The 19,395-nt window shown below is 51.5% G+C and overlaps 1 protein-coding gene across 1 annotated transcript in view; it reads right to left on the reverse strand.

Annotated features, from left to right (window-relative positions):
• KCNK5 (potassium two pore domain channel subfamily K member 5) overlaps nt 1–14,585 on the reverse strand; it is a 37,309-nt gene extending 22,724 nt beyond the window's left edge. The window contains exon 1 of the mRNA XM_069487289.1: nt 14,079–14,585. Coding sequence (XP_069343390.1) covers nt 14,079–14,264 — 186 coding nt within the window. The 5' untranslated portion in view covers nt 14,265–14,585. The remainder of the gene's footprint in view (nt 1–14,078) is intronic.
• Between the last annotated feature and the right edge of the window lie 4,810 nt (nt 14,586–19,395).

Consider the following 19,395-nt stretch of genomic DNA (forward strand, 5'->3'; position numbering starts at 1 on the left):
AACCTCTGCCCGGGTAGCTCACGTATTAGGGGTCCCCGTTCCAGTCTGTTCAAGGGGCTCCCATGCCCGTGGCCAGAGCCCACCAATTTGATCAACTAGCACTGATGAAACTGTGTGTGTACAACGTGGGGAAGAGTGTGGACACAGAGGGGAAACCGGCTTCAGGAAGCCTGGCGCGTCTAGCAGGAATTTCAAGACGTGGACACGATGACCCCACTGCAGGGTAGGTGGCGATTTGATCCCAGGCAGCAGTTCTCAGCACCAGGGCATTCCAAAGACAGAGGCTGTGTCAAAACTGAGTTGTGTGAACTCTGAATCGCCAGCATGCTTGGTAGGGATGGGAACCTTCTAGAACAAGACCCAAAAGTGCCCCCTGTGACTGTGAAGTTGCCCTGCCCCGGCCCTGGGAGGCTGCCCTGGGTGTAGACAGACACACTCCCAGGGAGATGCCGACACACACTCCCAGCCCGCAACCTATCGACCTGTCCAAACAGAAGTGTCCCCAGCTAGGAGGGCACCGCACAGACGAGGGGCAGCGGGTGTGCTCAGCCCCAGAGAGCTTGCTGCGTGGGGGAGGACGTGGCCAGGCAAGACTCCGGCTGCGGGGGCTGCAGTCAGGTCTCCAGGCTGGGCTGGGCGCACCCGAAGGGCAGAGGGAGCCTGCGTCGGTGTCGCCTCCGGGTTTGGCGGCTGCTGGGAGAGGCCAAAGGAGAGAAATGCAGCTTCACGGCTCAGGACATTCATTAATAATTACCCTCGCGCTTGGTGCTGGGCTTGGGATCCAATGGGCACAAGTCAGGGGCCTGCGGGAGGGAGGGCAGAGAAGAGAGCAGGCGAGGCAAAAGCCTGGGTGCGATGTGCTCTGACGGGCAGGGGCAGCCCAGACAGTGATGGGGCTCAAGGGAAGGCAACCCCCAGGCCCAGGGTCAGGGTCAGGGTCCCCTCCCCAAACAGCCCCAGCCTACAGGGACTTTTCTACCTTGGAGCACGGAAGTCCCCCGCAACACACCCTGTCCCCATTTAATCCTCAATGAACACCGCATGGTAACACCTCCCCCGATGTTATGGCCTTACCAACCTCAAAGGCAGCAATGATGTCTAATATTTCTCTTAATTCCCATAACCCTTAAGTTAGCACTGGGCATACAGCTGGTACTCAGCAAGTGTTTAATTGGCCTTAGTGAGCAAGTGCTTGGCTCAGAGAGGTGCAGTGACCTGCTCTGGTCACACAGCACGTTGGCTGAGCCTGCCCAGGACCCTCTCTCTGTCTTCTAGTACCTCCCAACCATGGGCAGGTGCAATTCACTGGGCTACTCATTCGGGTGGATTGCAGGGCTGGGGCTAGAATCTGGGGGTTGGGGGAGGCAGGTGTTGAAAAGCTGTAAATCAGGACACCCCCCCTTTTTCCTGCTAGCCCGGGGGTGCTGACAAGACACTACTGTCTTGGCGCGCCCCACTTAGCCCACTCAGCATTTATCCCCCAGCGAGAGGTGGCTCTTCCACCCGCCGCGGCAGAGGGGGCAGGGATGCTGAGAAGAGCAGGCACCCTTCCAAAGCTAACACTGGCAGGATGCATTCCACAGTCCGGGAGGTGAGTTTTATTTGAACAGGAGTGATGGGGAAGGTATGGGCTGACGTTCTTTCTCCCCCAGAGAGTCTGTGAGCAGGTGCCCACCTCCACCCTGCACCAGGGGGCATGGGAGGAGCAAGCACCTAACATTAGGCACAAAGGTCACCCACGCCAAAATAAACGTCCATAAAGGGCCCGCCCTGGGGTCCTCAGTATGCCACAAAATGACCTATCTGTCCCCAACCACGCAGGCAGCATCTAGGTGGCACTTATACCCCAGGGGAAAGGAAAAGACTACAGCTATTCCCTCCCAGGGTGCAGACCAGAGTCCTGCTCGGGGCTAACACTGGGGAAGCCAAGTGGGGGCACATGTCACAAGTGTGGGCTTAGTGACGGTGAGGTGGCAAGTCATGTGGGTCACAGACAGAAACCCAAACTAAGAGGCAATCACACCTCCCCTCCAGCTCCTTGATTCTTTCCTGGGGGTCTCGGTCTCAGGGTGTTCTGACTCACACACCTGCCAAGGGGCAGGGGCCTGTAGGGCTGCGGGGGGGAGGGGAGAGGCTGAGCCGGGGACAGAGCTGACAGCCCCAACTCTGAGTGGTGGCACCCACTTATATAACCCAGCTTTTCCTGTTTTAAAACTGTTCACGCTCAAAATGGCAAACAAACCTATATATGGTCAATGTGGTCAGGAAACAGCAGTTCTTTGACATCGAAACCAAAAGACTGAACAGAGCAGAGCTCAGGTGGCAAAGGGGCCAGGAAGCACATACATGTGGCATCTTGGTACGGGGGTGATCGGGGTATGTGGAGAACCCCGTCTCAGCAGGAGTGGCTTGCAGCCTGGTGAGACCCGCAGGACCGGCAACAGCGGAGGCACTAAGGCAGCCACAAGAGGCAATTCTGCAGAGCCCTGGCTCTGGACTCAGACTAGCTGTGTGACCTTGACTAAGCGATTTAACCTCTCTGCCTCGGTTGACTTGTCTGCAAAAAGAGATTCCCCACGGTCCCCATCTCTTATCACCCTTGGAACATCGATACGACGTAGGCCACGGCAGCTTGGGTTATCACTGTTCTGCGTGTCTGATATGCCCCTCCTTGCCACCGCCCCCAGAGTAACTGCGGTTACCGGTGGATATAACCCTCAAGTTCTTCGTAAAAGCTGAAACTTGCTATTAGTGTGCAGGGTCGTAAGATGCCTCCCCCCTCTTTTGAGTTGGCCTCCGAAGTGTCAGGTCTACACTGAGGCTGACTGGCGCAAGGGTAGGGGGTCCAGAAAGAGGTAAGATCACACAAGTAGCAGAGTCCAAATTACCCAGGGCCACTGCAAGGGCTTAGCCTAAGGCAAGAGACGCCAGAGGGTTTCTGGGTGTGGGGGTCACAAAGTGACTATCAGGAACGCTAACTGCTGGGGCGCAGACAGAGACCTATTAAGAGGTGTGGCGATCACCATTCCACTGACCTCCTCGCCGGGCCACTGCTTCCCAGAGGCCTCCTCTAATTGCCCCACTTCACTCTCACTGTTCCTCTATCGTACTTCCCCCACGCCTGGTGAGCAGAGCAACCCTGGGCAAGTTACGTAACCTCCCAAGGTCTAGGCCACGGCTCCAGGAGGCTGGAGGCTAGTAAATAACCAATGAGCCCCCTCCAGCCTCACATTTCATGATTTGCTGCCAGGAGAGGTGCCAGGGGCATGAGCTATGCCCTGCCAACCTCCAAGGTGGGTTGCAGAAACCGGCCAACAGCTCCTGGGGCGCAGACTGATGGCGAGCAGAGTCCAGTGCTGAGAAACTCCCCGGGGAAGGGGAAGGCATCAGATCCTTTCTGCCCGAGGCTCTCACCGGCCCAGAAAAACATCCTCCTTTCTAAGCCTAGGGCTCACGACAATTTCAACTTCTGCCTCCTATCCCAGAACTCACTAATGGGTGGAGAAGCTGGCACCCAAGATCACAGGAAGGGGTGCGCTGGGGCAGGTTAGGATATCAGGCAGGCCAAAAAGTTTAGTGTAAGCAGAAAAGTGCTCTGCACCCCAGAATCCCACCAAGAGGTTTCTGATTTAAAGACAACTTTTTTTTTTGAGACAGAGTGTTGCTTTGTTGCCCTGGCTAGAGTGAGTGCCGTGGCATCAGCCTAGCTCACAGCAACCTCAAACTCCTGGGCTCAAGCAATCCTCCTCCTCAGCCTCCCGAGTAGCTGGGACTACAGGCATGCGCCACCATGCCTGGCTAATTTTTTCTATATATATTTTAGTTGGCCAGATAATTTCTTTCTATTTTTAGTAGAGACAGGGTCTCGCTCTTGCTCAGGCTGGTCTCGAACTCCTGACCTCAAGCGATCCACCCACCTTGGCCTCCCAGAGTGCTAGGATTACAGGCGTCAGCCACCATGCCCAGCCCCTAAAGACAACTTTAACAGGGATTAGAAGTAAGGTGAGAAACAGCCCAGTAAAGAAAGCCTATAGGTAGCCTGGACTTGGGCAAGCAGCACGGCTAGATTAACCTCAACTTGGTTCTAGAGAGTTCTGTCCCGAGCTTAATCCTCACCAGGCCTCCGTTTTCCTACCTAGCAAACGGGAAGGCATCCATCTGGCTGCCAGGCCTCCCAGAGCCAGGCCCACAGAGGTCACAGAAGGAGGGTCTCAGATGACTGGGTCTGCAGAGATCCCTGGGGGCACACGTGGTGCTGCGTGTCTGCAGGCTTCTTAGGACTGGGTGGTGTCACCCAGGTGCTGCTGGCAACACCCTGCAAACAGTTCTGCTTCCTCCCCCTGAAGTGGGCCAAAGGGTGAAAAAGCCCAGTGCAGGCCCCGGTCCTGCCAAAGGTGCTGCCATCCCCTACAAACGGTCTCCCCGCCCCTGCTCCCCCTCAGAAGGCTCTGAAGATTAAACAACAGTTTCCACAAGGAAGGGACGGGGGGGTGTTATTTCCCTGCCCCAGCCCCTCCACTTGCCCTCTTGGTTTCCGCAGTACGTGGTCTGAAGACATTGCCTAAGCAGCAAGGACCGGGCTTCACTCTCTCGCAGCAGTCCTCCAACAGGCCTGGGCACGCAGTACGTGCTTAGCAAACATCTGCCGAACGAGGGAACGGATGAGTCCAGAGAGGTAAAATCCGGCCAGCGTCACACAGCACAAACCAATACGCAGGAGGAACTAGAACCCACTTTGGAACCAGCTTTTCCCTACACGGGGGTTCAGATGAAGGTTCCTCATCCCTAGCCCCACGCATGGGTGCGCAGACTGTGCACTCCTGTACCTACTGCGTACTCCCCACCTCATGTGGCCAACAAGGTCCCTGGCAGCCCACAGGGCCAGTCTCCAGGCTTCACCACTGGGCAAAGTGGATCCTGCCACACACTGCCCTACGTGGCTTCTCTCCCAGACTCAGGGGACAAGCATCCCCCCTCATAGGAGGGGCCCGGCTAAGCAGCTGCAGCCAGATTACAGCGGGGCAAGGGAGGTGATAACAGCCAGAAGTACACAGCCCTGCCTAAATATTTCAACAGGAAACCCAAATATTTAGATGGAGAAGAGGGAAAAGAACGCACATTTCAAAGCTACTCAGAGATGAGAGGGGAAGTGGGTGGTGTCTGCCCCCACTCTGATCCCAGATCCTGGGTGACCACCGTCCAGGGAGGATACCCATGAGGCCATCTGCACCCAGGAATTCTCCATAAAATAGGTTTAACCAAGGCCTGGGACAAGCCAGGACTAGACAGAGCCCTGCAAGAAGAGAGGAAGAAGTAAACCTTCCATACTTCCAGATGTTGACCATTAACTCTTTTGGGGGGCAGCCTGTGGGTCAATTTGCAGGAAATGGAAAATTCCACTAGAGGAACCTGATGGGTTTTCTTATTCTCGCTTGCAGTCATCTCCAGATCAGGAGCTCACTGCACAGTGGCACCTGCAGAGAGGTGTCAGGTCAAGATGCCCAGAGGACTGGAGCGCAGGAACAGCAGGTAACACATGGCGAGGCACCTGCTACATGTGCCAGACACGTGGATTCCACCGGCATGAGGAAGACAAAGCACTATGGTCTCATGTCACAGATGAGATGACTTCTCAAAGTCATACAGCTCAGCATCCTGAAACCTCAGCCCCATGCACCCTAAGATTCTGAGGACATCACGCATGCCCTGCTCCTTCTCAACTCTGTGCCTTTACGCCTTCACTGTAGCCTAACATAGAACAGAACAGCTCAGGGTGTGGGCTCTGGGTTCAAATCTCTGTTGTTCTGCTTTCTAGCTGTACGGCCTCGAACAGGTTATTTCATCTCTGTGGTCCATTCTGTTGCTTCCACTGTGAGGTGGTGCTGGGCACGGCACCTACTGCAGAGGGCTGCTATGAAGATTCAATGCTGTGATGTACATCGGTAGTTCATACAGCCTGTGGCCAAGTATCTGCTAGCAGGTTTCAGCTTCCCTCCCTGCCCAGGCCTGTCTCCACCTCCACTCATGGACAAGACCCATTGGAGGCTCTGAGTCAACAAGGAGGGTTGAATCTCTACCTAGCAGTGTAGACCTCGGCAAATCACCTCATCTCTGGTTTCCTGTACAGGGGGCGTAGCCATAATCTCTAGCCCATAGGACTGGTTCAAGGAGACACAGATAACGTCCTAGCCCAACACCTGGCACATAGGAGGCACCCTACAGAATGCTCACAGGGCTGCTACTCACACCACTCATCCTGCAAGCCTTTCCTCTCCTAATCCACAAGTAAAAATTCATCTGTCTCCACAGTGCTTCTATGTTGCTTCTTCCTCCAGATTAGGGGCCCCTTGAGGATAGGGGTTGTGTTTTGTTTTGAGCCAGGTCCCCCAAAGGCCAAAAGGTTTTGCTTTAGCTATCAAGAAACAGGAACTGAATCCTCCCACTCCTCCCAGCCTCTGCCCATCTCTCCAGCCTCCACCACCTGCAACCCGTCACTGAGCACTTCGGACTGTATTTCCTCTCATTTCACCAGTTTTCTCTCCCCAGCTAGACTGAACTCCTGAGGGCTAAAGGCCCCCAATTCCTGAGGCTTCACCACACCCAGAAATGACAGTGAGTAGGGGGGGCCCCTTCTGTGCTCCCCCAATCCCCCTGCCCGGGTCTCTGAGGTTTGGGGATTGGGGCAACTTCTCCCAAAGCCTAGAAGGCCTCAGGCAAGTGTGCGGGGCTGGAGCATGCCACCCCTAATTCTACAGAAAGGGGAAACTAGGGGGTAGTCTGGGAAGGTCACCAAACTGGGGGGGGGGGAGAATGTATTTGGCTGGGGCAGGGACCCAGCCCTGGACCTCCCAAGGAGCACATGGTAAGAAGAGGGGTGCCCTAAATGAAAGCTGGGGTCTCCCTCCCTGAGGGAGGGCCTTCTGGGGGCTACAGGCTTTCTGGGCTTTCTGAGAAAACCCACACTCCATCACATCAGCAGCAGAAAGGAAGGAGGAGGCGTCCTTATCAGAACACCCATGGGGTGAAGGCCAGCCCACAGAAATGCCGTTCATTTAGAGTAGAATATATCACTTCTTTTAAGTTGCAAATGGCCGTGAAGGAAGAAGAAACTTTCTGAAATGTTCACTCCTTTACTTGAAAATCACAAAAATCTGATGGAGTACAAATTCCTCGGCTCACCCAGAAGGGCTTCGCCACCTGAGCCTCGCCTCCCTGTCCTGAGGCTGCAGCTGAGCAGGTCCATCCTGCAGTATTACAGCTCCCTAAGGGCTGGGGGCGAGAAAAAGCCACCATCCCCCTTCTTTTCTAGTTCTTTAAAAATTTGGTTGATATATACCCAGGAATGGGATCACTACATCACTTGATAGTTCTATTTTTAATTGAGGAAACTCCATATTGTTTTCCACAGTGGTTGTACCATTTTACACACCCTAAGCCATCTTGTATGATTTCACCTATGAGCTAACTAAAGTAGCCAAATTCACAGAAACAGAAAGTAGAATGGAGGTTACCAGGGGCTGGGTGGAGCGGGAGAAGGAGAGTTGTTGAATGGGTATAGTTTCAGTTTTGCAAAAAAGTTCTGGAGATCTGTTTCACAACTGTAAATATACTTAACACTACTGAACTGTATATTTAAAAATGGTTGAAACAGCCAGGCGAGGTGGCTGAGACTGTAATCTCAGCACTTTGGGAGGCCGAAGCGGGAGAATCACTTAAAGCCTGGAGTTTGAGACCAGCCTGGGCGACATAGCAAGGCCCATCTCTATAAAAAATAAAAATAAAAAAATTAGCTGGATGTGATGGTGCGTGCCTATAGTCCCAGAGGCTTGGGAGGCTGAGGCAGGAGGATTGCTTGAGCCCAGGAGTTCAAGGTTGCACTGAGTTATGATCGCACCACTACATTCCAGCCTGGGTGACAGGGCAAGACCCTGTTTTTCAAAAAAAAAAAAAATTTTTAATGGTTAAAATGGTAGATTTTAAGTTTATGTGTTTTTTAACCTTAAAAATAATTCAGTTAACATTTCCTCTGCTCCAGGAAGATCTTCCTGATTCTTTGCAATACCATGTAGATGCCGCCCACTGCACCTGTGCATGGACCACCCCATGGCAGGGTAGGGGCTATCTAGGAGTAGTCGTGATGGCAGCTAACAATGGGCACTTGCTGTGTGCCAAGCACTATTCTAAGCAGACTATGGCGTGCCCTCAGAGGCCACCCCCTGTAACCATGAGACATACTGCTTGGATGGTCATTCTTTCAGCAACAGCCAAGTCTCTACAGTGGCACTTGGAGAAGGAACCCTACTGAGGGCAGTTGTGTCCTCTCTCCCTGTCGAGCAATCCTTGGGGAGAATGGGCATGCCAGGGCTCCTCTGCCAGCGTTCAGCAGACTCGATGAAATCCCAAAGAGATCCACCTCCACCTTTTCTACTCCCTAAAGGGAATATTGGAAGGAGGAAAATCTATTTCATGTGCTTTCCTATGGTCACCTACTGCCCTTCTCTGCATCACCCCAGTTCAGGCCAATCAGTTCTTGCAGCACCATTCAGATAGAGCATCTCGACTTGCAGATGCTCTAGGGGGTTCCATCTCAGGAGCCTGGCCTCTCTGCTCCCCAAAGCCTTGTCCTTCCCCCATCCCCCAACCACACACAGTTCAGAGGCTGAGCCCAATCTGACAGCAAACAGCCAAGCTGAAGATGAAAGCCTTTGGCCCGAGGTCAGGGCCAGCCAAGCACAGCATCCAAAACCGGAGGATTGTGTTTCTTTTAAACGCCAGACTATAAATAGGGCAAAACCCCAGGAAAATACTTAGAAGCAACAATCATCACCTTCCTGCAGTCCCTCCTGTACGATTCCCCTACTCCCACTGCAGCCTTTCAACACTTGCTAATTTTTTGTTTTTTAAGAGACAGGGTCCTGCTCTGTTGCCCAGGCTGGAGTGCAGTGGTGCCATCATAGCTCACTGCAACCTCAAATTCCTGGACTCACACTTACTGATTTCTATCCTCAATAATTCTCTATGACTGTGCCATTTGTAACCATCCCAAGGGCTCTAGTAAAACTCTCAAGGCAATTTAATAAAACTCTAACGAGAGCAGTTAACTAAGGCAGACTTATCAATTTGAGGGTGTTTTTGTTTTTGCTGCTCTAAACTTTTTTTTTTTGTTGAGACAGAGTCTCACTTTGTTGCCCAGGCTAGAGTGAGTGCCGTGGCGTCAGCTTAGCTCACAGCAACCTCAGACTCCTCGGCTTAAGTGATCCTACTGCCTCAGCCTCCCGAGTAGCTGGGACTACAGGCATGCGCCACCATGCCCGGCTAATTTTTTCTATATAGATTTTTAGTTGTCCATATAATGTCTTTCTATTTTTAGTAGAGACGGGGTCTCGCTCTTGCTCAGGCTGGTCTCGAACTCCTGACCTTGAGCGATCCACCCGCCTCGGCCTCCCAGAATGCTAGGATTACAGGCGTGAGCCACCACGCCCAGCCTGCCCTAAACTTTTGAGTGGAACATAAATAAGAAACGAGCCATCAGGAAGGGACCTCTTCCATTTCCTCTCAAAAATCCAACTTACCCACTTTCCACTTCAGCAGTCCTAGACTCAAGAACTCAAGCTCGGAACTAGTCATGTGGAGGCCTCCAAGAGCCTCAAAAGATCTATTGTGTTCCCTTCCCTTACAAAGGCAGTTAAGTGGACCAGTGCATTTCACAATTTCCAAGGAGGCTTCAAACAAAGGAGGTGTTCATATTAACCCTCAGCTCCCCCTAAAATTCAATGTACCCCAGATTTAATTTCATCACATACTCCAGGGTTTTATTTTTCAAATTCGGGGAAGACTGATGTTAATAATACGATGTCAAAACCTCAAAATTAGAATCGGCCTGACTACTGCAGACTGGAGTATGCATAGCGTAGTTCAGAGGGTCTGGAAAGTGAAAGGAGGTTCACGTGAAAAAACGTAGAAGCCGACAATGCGCTTTGGCACTTAGGAGGAAGGGGGCCAGTGGGATCCAAGAGGCTTCCGGGAACAGGTCAGCTATGTGACAAGTCTCAGAAAACCCAGAGTTTGGTCTGGGATGCCAGAGTGGAGGGCAGTCCCCCATCCTGCTAGGACCCTCTTCCCCCTCCTTTTCCCAGCAGGGACTGTCTAATTCCAAGACCCCATTCTGGCTGGAGGTCATCTCCTGAGAGCCCTCCCTGACCCTTCAGGATGGACAGGGGGACCCTCATTAAGAGACCCTCCCAAACACCTCTGTTGTGGCCACACCCCACTGTCTTGTTCCCAGTGGGGTTATTTATCCTCCCCAGCAGTTCTGAGCCCAGCCCAATTCTCTGTATCCCTGGGGTCTTGCTCAGTGCCTGACACACAGTGGGTGCCTAATAAATGCTTGCTGACTAATTCCCATGTACTCTGAAATAAGACAAACTTGAAACCTGACTCTGCTCTGTATGATCCTGAGCAAGTTACATCCTCTTTCCTTTTTATTTTCCTCATTCATGGGGTGGTCTTCAAAACCAAATTAAAATTAGAATGTATGTGAAGTACTTATTCAAAGCGTCTGGCACACGGTGAGCTCTCGAATCCTCCTGTTTATGATCACTGCATACCAGAGGCAGAAGATGAAGAAGGGCTCTCGTTCCTCCCCTTCAACCCAATCCTCTGCTTTTTGGGAGCGTGGGGAGGTTCCAAAATGACAGGTGCAGGGGGTGGACTGATGCATTACTTCAGTAATGGAGGAGGCGCCGGGTCAACCAGGCAACAACACGAGACATACTTGCATGTCATTGCCCGTTCTGGGGGAAGGAGAAGATAGAATTTTCCAGACCAGAGTCTAGCGAAACCAACTGACTTACAGAGCAACATTCAACGTTTTCACATGCCTGAGAGGGAGGGCAAAGGTACACCAAGGTGCAGGCTCCCAGGGCAGATTGCCAGGTCTCCCTCCAACCTGCTGTGCCTCCTGCTGTGTCACTGTGGTCACTTTAACTTCTCTGGGCTTCAGTGTCCTTACCTGAATATATAAGGGCACTGTAAGGAGTACCTGAAATAACGCAGGTAGGTAAAGCACTTAGCAAGTTGCCTTCTCGATGCGTGCTCACTAAATGCTAAGCTCAGGAGACCTGCTCCCCTCCTATCTTGCCTGATGTCTCTGTGACACTTTACTGCAGCCTCACCAAACCTTCATTCTGCAGATGAGGAAAGGGAAGCAAAGTTAAGTCAAATGGCCTGACGGGTAACTGGCCAAGCCAGAGAGCAAAACCAGGCTGTGCCCTCTCTTGTAAAATGAGGATAATACCACCCACAATGCCCGACACAGAGTAGGGGTGCTGCAAATGCTAACTTCCCTCCTGCAGTCTCCACAATTTAGGAAGAGGCTGGGAGAGCAGGTCACCAAAAATCTTGTTTGAGAGAAGGGCTCAAGGTGGTTCTGAAGGCAGGAAAGGGGGCGACCACGTGGCCCCAGGTTGGCGGGCCACTGAGCACTTCAAAGTCAGCCTGCACCTCAGTTCAAGCGCACCATGAGCAGCAGAGGAAGCACCTTGTCTGACAAGTCCAGGAGTGTTTCTAAAGAAAGGTGGGTTAACATCCTTTCTCGTACATCTGAAAGCGTAAGAAAACCCCCAACCCAGACTGTACCCACCTCCCTTCCAACAATCCTTGCCCCTCCCGGCTGCCACCCCAGGAAGTCCTAGCGAGGGGCTCCTTTAGGATTGCAAGGTGAGTCAGAACCAGCTAAAACACAGAACCCCAGGTGGAAAATACCCAAGCGGCCAGATGGGAAAGAAGATTTTTTTGAGTTTTCATTTTTCCTTAAACCAATTTCCGGAGGCCTAAGGCAGTGCCCCAAGTCACAGATCAGAAAGCAGAGCCAGGCAGATTTCAGCAGATTACAACTGACGCCAGCGAATGCTTCCACTGGTCCATTTTCATTTCTTGGGTTTTTCCTACAAAGGACTGGACTCGCCCAGTAGGGGATGGTTTGAGGATTTTGGCTGGGGTTGGGCAGAGAGCTGTCCTTGTTCAAGAACTTATCTGTAACGTTCTTCAAATAGTACTGGCTTGATGCCCAAATCCTTTTTCTAAAAGTTACCTGTGCACCTTGCGGCGGGGGGGCGGGGGTAACTGTTGACAGATTTAGCAGGACCTAAAAGAGGCATTTTGTTTGTTCAAATACCTTAAGGAAGCTGTCTAGCCTCCAAAGCTACTACCACCAGCTGCACCCGGCTGCCTAACCCCTGGAGCCCCCCTCTTTCCCTTCTCCTTGTGTTTTGAAGTTTATTTTCCCACATTTAGCCTTGAATTCTTTCCTTCCTTCCCCTGCAGTGGCGGAGCAACAGCTTAGAGGGAAACACTTCGAGGGCAGCTCAAGGCTTTATCATCCCTGCCTGCCCTCTTCCCCCTCTAAACAAAGCTGGGGAGCAAACTAAACAAAAACTCGTTCTCCAGAGGAATTGTTTCCTCAAGGGAAATCATAAAGTGACCCCCTCCCCACAACACACACAGCAGGGGAGACACCCTCCAGAAGGAAGCACAGCATCCCAGAACTCCTGCTGTTACTAAGCGCTAAACCAGCTAAACCATCCAAGGACCTTGGGAAGCTCACCCTCCCCAGAATCACCTCCCCACCCGCTCTCACCCGGGAAACTGCTACAGGATAGGAGACTCTCCACTAAAACCCAACACTGAGCCCTTGCTGGACTAAACCTCCTCTTCCGCTGGCCTCCTTAGGGGACAATTCTCTGCACACCCAGCTGCCAAGAAACACCTATATGCTCATCTGTGTGAATGTCCACAGATCTGAGGACAAAAAGGAGTTACAACTGGCAAGATGTCTTCATGTTTTCCAAATACTTCCAACTTTACAACAGTCAAAGAGGGATGAAGAGGGGTTCGTTCCCATTTCTCATACGGGGAAACTGAGGTTGGAAAATGAGAGATAACTAGATAGGCATAAAGTATTGGACAGCTGCTGTAGATTAAACGTTGTTTCTTACAGACCTCCTTTCTGCCATCTTTCACTCCCAAGAGCAACATAACACTTTGGACAATCTACCTCTACTTCCCCCCTGCAATCTAGGACTTTTATCCAGGCCCTGGTCATTCCACTGGGTAGGGGGTAGGAGGGGGGCATTAGTACAGGCCAAGAAGTGTGGATGCAACGTTGAGGCTGAGCCTTTGAAAAACTGGGGTAGAGGGCCCAAGGTCCCAGCCAGGATGGTCAGCCCCAGTTTATCCAAGCGAGGTCAATGCCATCCATAGAGCATGGGCACCTGCAGATAAGCGACTCCCAATGCGGCACCAAGGGAACTCCCCCACCCCACCCCAATTCCGAACAGGCTCTCCTTCCCTCTCGAAAAGGGACTATCCGGGTTTTGTTCGTTTATGCAACCTGCTACTTTCGCAAAGTTTAACTGCAAGCCCTTGAGGATGTCTCCTCAAGATAAGCCTTCCCGGAAGCCTGAGCGTGTCCCCAGCATTCCAGCCACCAGCCCTCATCCCGTGGGTTCAGGCGGGACAGAGTCTCTAACCCCTCTCCGGGGCCCTGCGGAGGTGGAGAGATTTTGCCCAGGCTCAGGCTGGGGGACCCTCCCGCAGCTCTGCCGGGTTCACGTTCCTTAATAAAAAAAAAGAAAAAAGAAAAGAAAAAAAGCCCGGCGGGCGCGGCACTGCCCCAGGAGCGGGGAGGTGGAGACGAGAGGGGGTGGCACCAGGCTCGGCTCCCGGACCGGGAGCGTCTCCAAGGAAAGATAAACGCCTTTATCCGCCCCACAGCCTCCCTCCAAAGAGGGAGGCACCCGCACACGGAGCCACTGAGGGGCCCAGTTCACCATGGAGTCACCCCAAGTTCTCTCCGGGCAAACTAGGTTCCAATGAGTGTCTGCGCGTGGAAGACCCCCATGTCCGTCGGGTGAGCGACAGACCCTGGAAGCCTGATTCATGACGGGACATCCTCTCCCGTCACCCCCAGGATCTTCCACGGGGACTGAGGGTCATCAAAAACTGGGAGGGTCTTCCCTTCAGAAACCCTAAAGCTCTAGTCAGCTTCAGGTGTCTATGGGGTACAGGCGGCGGCTCACCTGCAGGATCTTGTCCAGACCCTCCTGGCCCAGGCACGGAAACTCTTTCAGCAGATGCAGCTTCTGTGTGTAGTAATTTTTCTTGGCTTCCTTCCAGTGCGGCTCCTCGAGCACTTCGAAGATCGCCGCCCCGATGGCCAGGTAGAAGATGATGGCCGAGGTGAGCAGAGGGCCCCGGTCCACCATGGCTCCCGAGCGGCCGCCTGCCAGAGAAAGCCCCCTAGCCGGAGCGGCTCCGGGTCGCCAGCCCTGGAGCCCCTGGAAACAGCTGTTTGAATTTGGAGCTCCGCATGCGCAGTGCCCCGTCCCCCCCAAGCACCGCTCTCAGGACAGAGTTGCTTGGCCAAGTTGGCCCCCCGAGCGCAGGGGACTGCGCGGGGCCCCGCTCACGCGGGCCGGGTGGGCAAACACGAAGGGGGCCGGGGGGGCGTAAGGAGCGGGAGGAACACAGGGCTTGACTCAGGGGAGACACGTGGGCAGCTCCTCCGCGCGCCGCGAGCAGTGTGCGCCGCGCCCGCCTCCGCGAGCCTCTATAACCGGGGCCGGGTGCGCTCCGCCCGCCCGCTGGACCCTGGTGGGGGAGGGGCCCGCTCAGGCCACGCCCAGCCCGGCCCCACCCCCAGCCCGGCCCCGCGGCCGGCGCGGGAGTCACCACGAGGCGCGCTGTGCCTGGGAGCCGCGCGGCTCCTCTCTCGGTCTCCGGGCCGCCGCCAGGGGAGGCTGCGCGGCCCGCCCAGACCTCCGCGGGGTTGCGGTCTCTGGACCTCGCGTTTGTGATTAGTGCTGGTGTTTCAGCCGAAATGATCGTGCACCTTATGACTGAAGTCAGGAATTTATTGCTATTGTTATTTTTATTGTAATTCAACTTTCATGTGCGGATGTTTCTTCCAAGAAAGCTTGATTCTCAGTCTCCAGTCTCTCCTTCAAACACCTTCCTGTAAACCTGGGCAATGGGAGTTAGAACAGGACTAAGAAGCTGTAGGGAATTCGGGGATATCGAGAACTAATCCAATCACAAGCGCATGACTCCTCCCTCCCGTCCTATTCTCACCTGCCCTTGAGAGACCCCCCCACCCCCACCACCTCCGGGTATCTGGAAGGAGCAGGCGGAGGGCAGCTCTACCCGCGACTCCTCCCCCACCCCCACTTGGTAACTCTACAGGAAACACTTGACCTCTTTCCTACTCCCAAGCCTATGTAAAATTGCAAACCGCCCCCATCCTTATCTGCCTCGTTGGCTGTGTGTTCTTCCTAGCAGTAAATTCCCTCTAAGTTTACGATAGAACTTAATTTCTTTTGTTTACTGTGTCCTGCACCGCACCCCCCCCCGCCCCCCGACACGCACACTGACATGTCTGCGGGGGAGATGGATAATCTCGTTTATGCAATGATGTATTCATAATGCCTATGACATAGTGGACGTGTGCAATGAAGGAGTGGATGAATTTGTCAAAAACACACACCCAGGATATTTCACACTCACCCTGCGACCATTTTCTGAGCTTCTGTAAACCCCAGGTGGTACTATACACCCCCTTCCATGCATCATAAGCAGTGAGGAAACAAGCTCAAGCGGGTTAGTTTGTTCCTCTCTGGCCTCACATGCGTGTCCAGAGAAGACTGGAGCAGGAAGCTGGGGAGGCCTAGATTTCCTGATTCTGCATCCCTGAAGCCTGCAGTGCCTCCCCAGCAAAGCTGAGGCTAAACAAGGTCTTGGGGTGGCTCCTTGGAGACAAGCCACTCCCCAGCACCAGGCCCCCTCACGCACCAGAAGAGATCCCTCTTCTCTAACCCTTGTTACTCCTACCTACCCTGCACCCCAGGCTGTGGCCTGCACCCCACTCTGCAGTCTCACTCTCCAGCCATCAGCAGGGTACAGAGACCAGGCTTCTGTCCTGGATCCCCCTCTCTGGATGGAGCTCACCCCCTTTGAGAGAAAGCCAGGGGCTGCAGTGTGAACACCAGCCAGCTCGGGGTGGGGACAGTTTGAGAGGCCACAGGCTCTCTCTTTGTTTGGAAAATTCTCTACCATTCCTCTCCCATCTCCGGTCTGTGTTCTATTCCTAAGAAAATAAAGGGCCCCTTCCTATTTCAGTCTCACTGCCTCGTGAAAACACTGAATACTTCGGGATGAACTGATTTTTATTCGAAGCTTTTAAAATTCCTGTTTTCCCTCTCCTTCCACTTTGTCCATTTCCCATGTCCTTTTCCTTTCTTGCGTCTGTGTTGCGCTGGCTCTCGTCCTCATCCTCGCCTTCGGTCGCCCCATCCCTTCCTTTCCTGTATTTCCCCAAACCCCCTTTCCTAGCTTTCCATTCTCCCTCCTCCAGCCTCCCTGTCCTTTGTCTCCTTCCCCATAGAATGTGCTTCTCCTCCCCCAGTCTCCCCTCCCCCACCTTCCCCCCTCCCCCACCTTCCCCCCTCCCCGGCCCCAGCCTCACAGTTGGATCGACACTTTCCCAAGGATATCTGGACCACACAACAAAGGCACATGCTGAGCCCATTCTCAGCACCGCAGCCAGTGGGGGCTTTTGTAAATGTAAACTGTGCTGAAACCAATGAATATTTAGACAACTTGAAAAGGGCAAAGTAAGTACATTTATGAGGGTGGGGTGGGATATGTCTTTTCTTAAGGGCTAATGAATAAATCCATTCCAGTAGTTTATGTGCTTTTCTCATTATTATGCTTACTATCATGGCTGATAATTTTTTCAGCGTGCCATTTTTGAAAAACAGTCAACTTTGAGCATGGAGTTGAGTTTCACCCTGACAGCAACAGATAATTAGATTTACCTGAGTCTCACCTGGAGAAATTGGCAGAGCAGATCAGTTGTTTTGAACAAGGTCATGCTCCCAGGCTCTGGGCACAAAAGGATCCACACCCTTTTTGTTTCTTCCTTATTTCAATTAAGGTAAAAGGAACACAATAATCCTTTCATAATGTTAAAACATTATTATTGTTTTATTTCTGTTTGTGTTGTTTTATATTCTGTTTTGGAATTTCAGAGGGGAATAGTTCCCCTCTGCAGATTGCTTCTGATCAAAAGAGTTGTGTAAAAAGCCATTAAGAGCATAAAGTGGTTCAACATCACAATCACTTGAGCACCTTATTTCCTTAAATAAAAAGCTTTATAGCTCTCAACCGAAAAGGTCAAACGGTTCTATTTTTGTGTTCTTGTCTTATTGCTTAAAAGACAAGTGATATTAAATGCCTTATAAAATAGCTTACATTGTGGAAGATTAACAATTATTTTATAAACTTGCTCTATTTCTAAGGGATCATTTGCAAACCTAGGGGAAATATCTATTAAATTTTCATTCCTTAAAATCTTCCACTTACTCAGAAAGGTTTCAATGTACATGATATAACACGCTTCATGTTTTACACCAGGAAAATCATCACAGAACAAAATAAAATCACAGAGCAACAAAGATTTTTTTCAATAAGTAGTGAAAATGGTATATACATGCTATGAAATATTACTCAGCCTTCAAAAAAAAAAAGGAAATACTGTCACATGCCACAACATGGATGAACCTTGAGGACATTATACTAAGTGAAACAAGTAAAATGAGCCACTCACGAAAACACAAATGTTGCCTGATTCCACTTATATGAGGCATCTAAAGTAGTCAGACTCTTAGAAGCAGAAAATAGAATGAATGGTGTGGTTGCCATGGTCTACACGGAAGGGGAAAGGCGCAGTTGTTCAATAAGTATAAAGTTTCAGTTTTGCAAGATAAAAAAATTCTAAAGATCTGTTGCACAACAATATAGATAACACCACTGCTACTGTACACTCAAACATGGTTAAAATGCTAAATTCTATGTACTTTTTACCACAATAAAAAAGAAGTGAGAAATATTAATAAAACTTGTAAATTCAATGTAAGGTATTTGAAGTTACAAGAATTAGCCAGGCATTGAGGAGAGAGATGTGGCTGAGTGAGGATAATTAAGTTAGGTAAGTGTTGCCTTGGCAGGGTTTCAGTTACTCTTAATAGCAAAGCTGCATGTCCTTTGCTCTAAGAGCCAGTTAAGCTATCAGGAAACCTGTCCTTGGAGGTTAAGAGCAGAGCTCAAGCACTGATTCTGAATTATTTGTATTTGAAGATTTCAGATAGGTCTTTATTGCCATTTCAAAGTCTTTTCCTTAACAAGGGAACATGGTAATATCAGAATCTCATTGCTGTTTGGCAACACCTAAAATTTCTATTGCCAGGAAAAATAACTCAGTAACAAGAGAGGCCCCCACTCTGACCAATTCAGAGGTCACCTGAAGCTATTCCTTAGACTGGGTCATTTTTAGAGCAACACAGCAGGGTGTGATTTATGGGACCTACCCTGAAACCTTTCTCTCCAACTATCATTGATTCCTGAAATTCCACCATTTGAGAACCATTCCTCTGTGTCAAACATTGCCCTCTTCCTAAGACCTCTTTTCAGATACAGGAAGGAGTTTTGCATTAAGACCCTAACATTGCTTCTGCAGATCCTTTGTTTGTTTGTTTTGGTCACTGCTTTGAAAGTCTATGGCCCGGTGTGTTGGCTCACGCCTGTAATCCTAGTACTCTGGGAGGCCAAGGTGGGCGGATCATTTGAGTTCAGGAGTTCGATACCAGCCTGAGCAAGAGCAAGACCCTGTCTCTACTAAAAAAACAGAAAGAAATTAGCTGGACAACTAAAAATACATACATAAAAAAAAAATTAGCCGGGCATGGTGCCGCATGCCTATAGTCCCAGCTACTCGGGAGGCTGAGGCAGGAGGATTGCCTGAGCCCAGGAGTTTGAGGTTGCTGTGAGCTAGGCTGATGCCACAGCACTCTAGCCCTGGCAACAGAGTGAGACTCTGTCTCAAAAGAAAAAAAAGAAAAGAAAAGAAAAGAAACTCTAGGGTTGTTTCCCTGAAGAAAATGCAACCCTGTACATACCTACCCAAAGTTATGATGGTTCATAGGACCCCCTACTTCCTCCCACCTCATCCTCCCCAAGGTTGTTCCTGGCTGGAAGACTCTACAGGCCCCGGGCAGGGAGGTTTTGGGTGAGGGAGCAGTGCTGGTTGATGGCAGGGATAGAAGAGGAAAAGGCCAGTGGAAAGGGTGAGGAGCACTGGGACAAATTTGTCTGCAGCAATAATGACAAGTTACTTTTTACATGTTCATTATGTGCTAGATGTTTAATAAACACTACAGATAAGGCCAGGCCAGGTGGCTCATGCCTGTAATCCTAGCACTCTGGGAGGCCGAGGTGGGCGGATCGTTTGAGCTCAGGGGTTCAAGACCAGCCTGAGCAAGAGCGAGACCCCCCGTCTCTACT

This window comes from Eulemur rufifrons, chromosome 15 (assembly GCF_041146395.1).
Source record: "Eulemur rufifrons isolate Redbay chromosome 15, OSU_ERuf_1, whole genome shotgun sequence".
Classification (NCBI taxonomy): domain Eukaryota; kingdom Metazoa; phylum Chordata; class Mammalia; order Primates; family Lemuridae; genus Eulemur; species Eulemur rufifrons.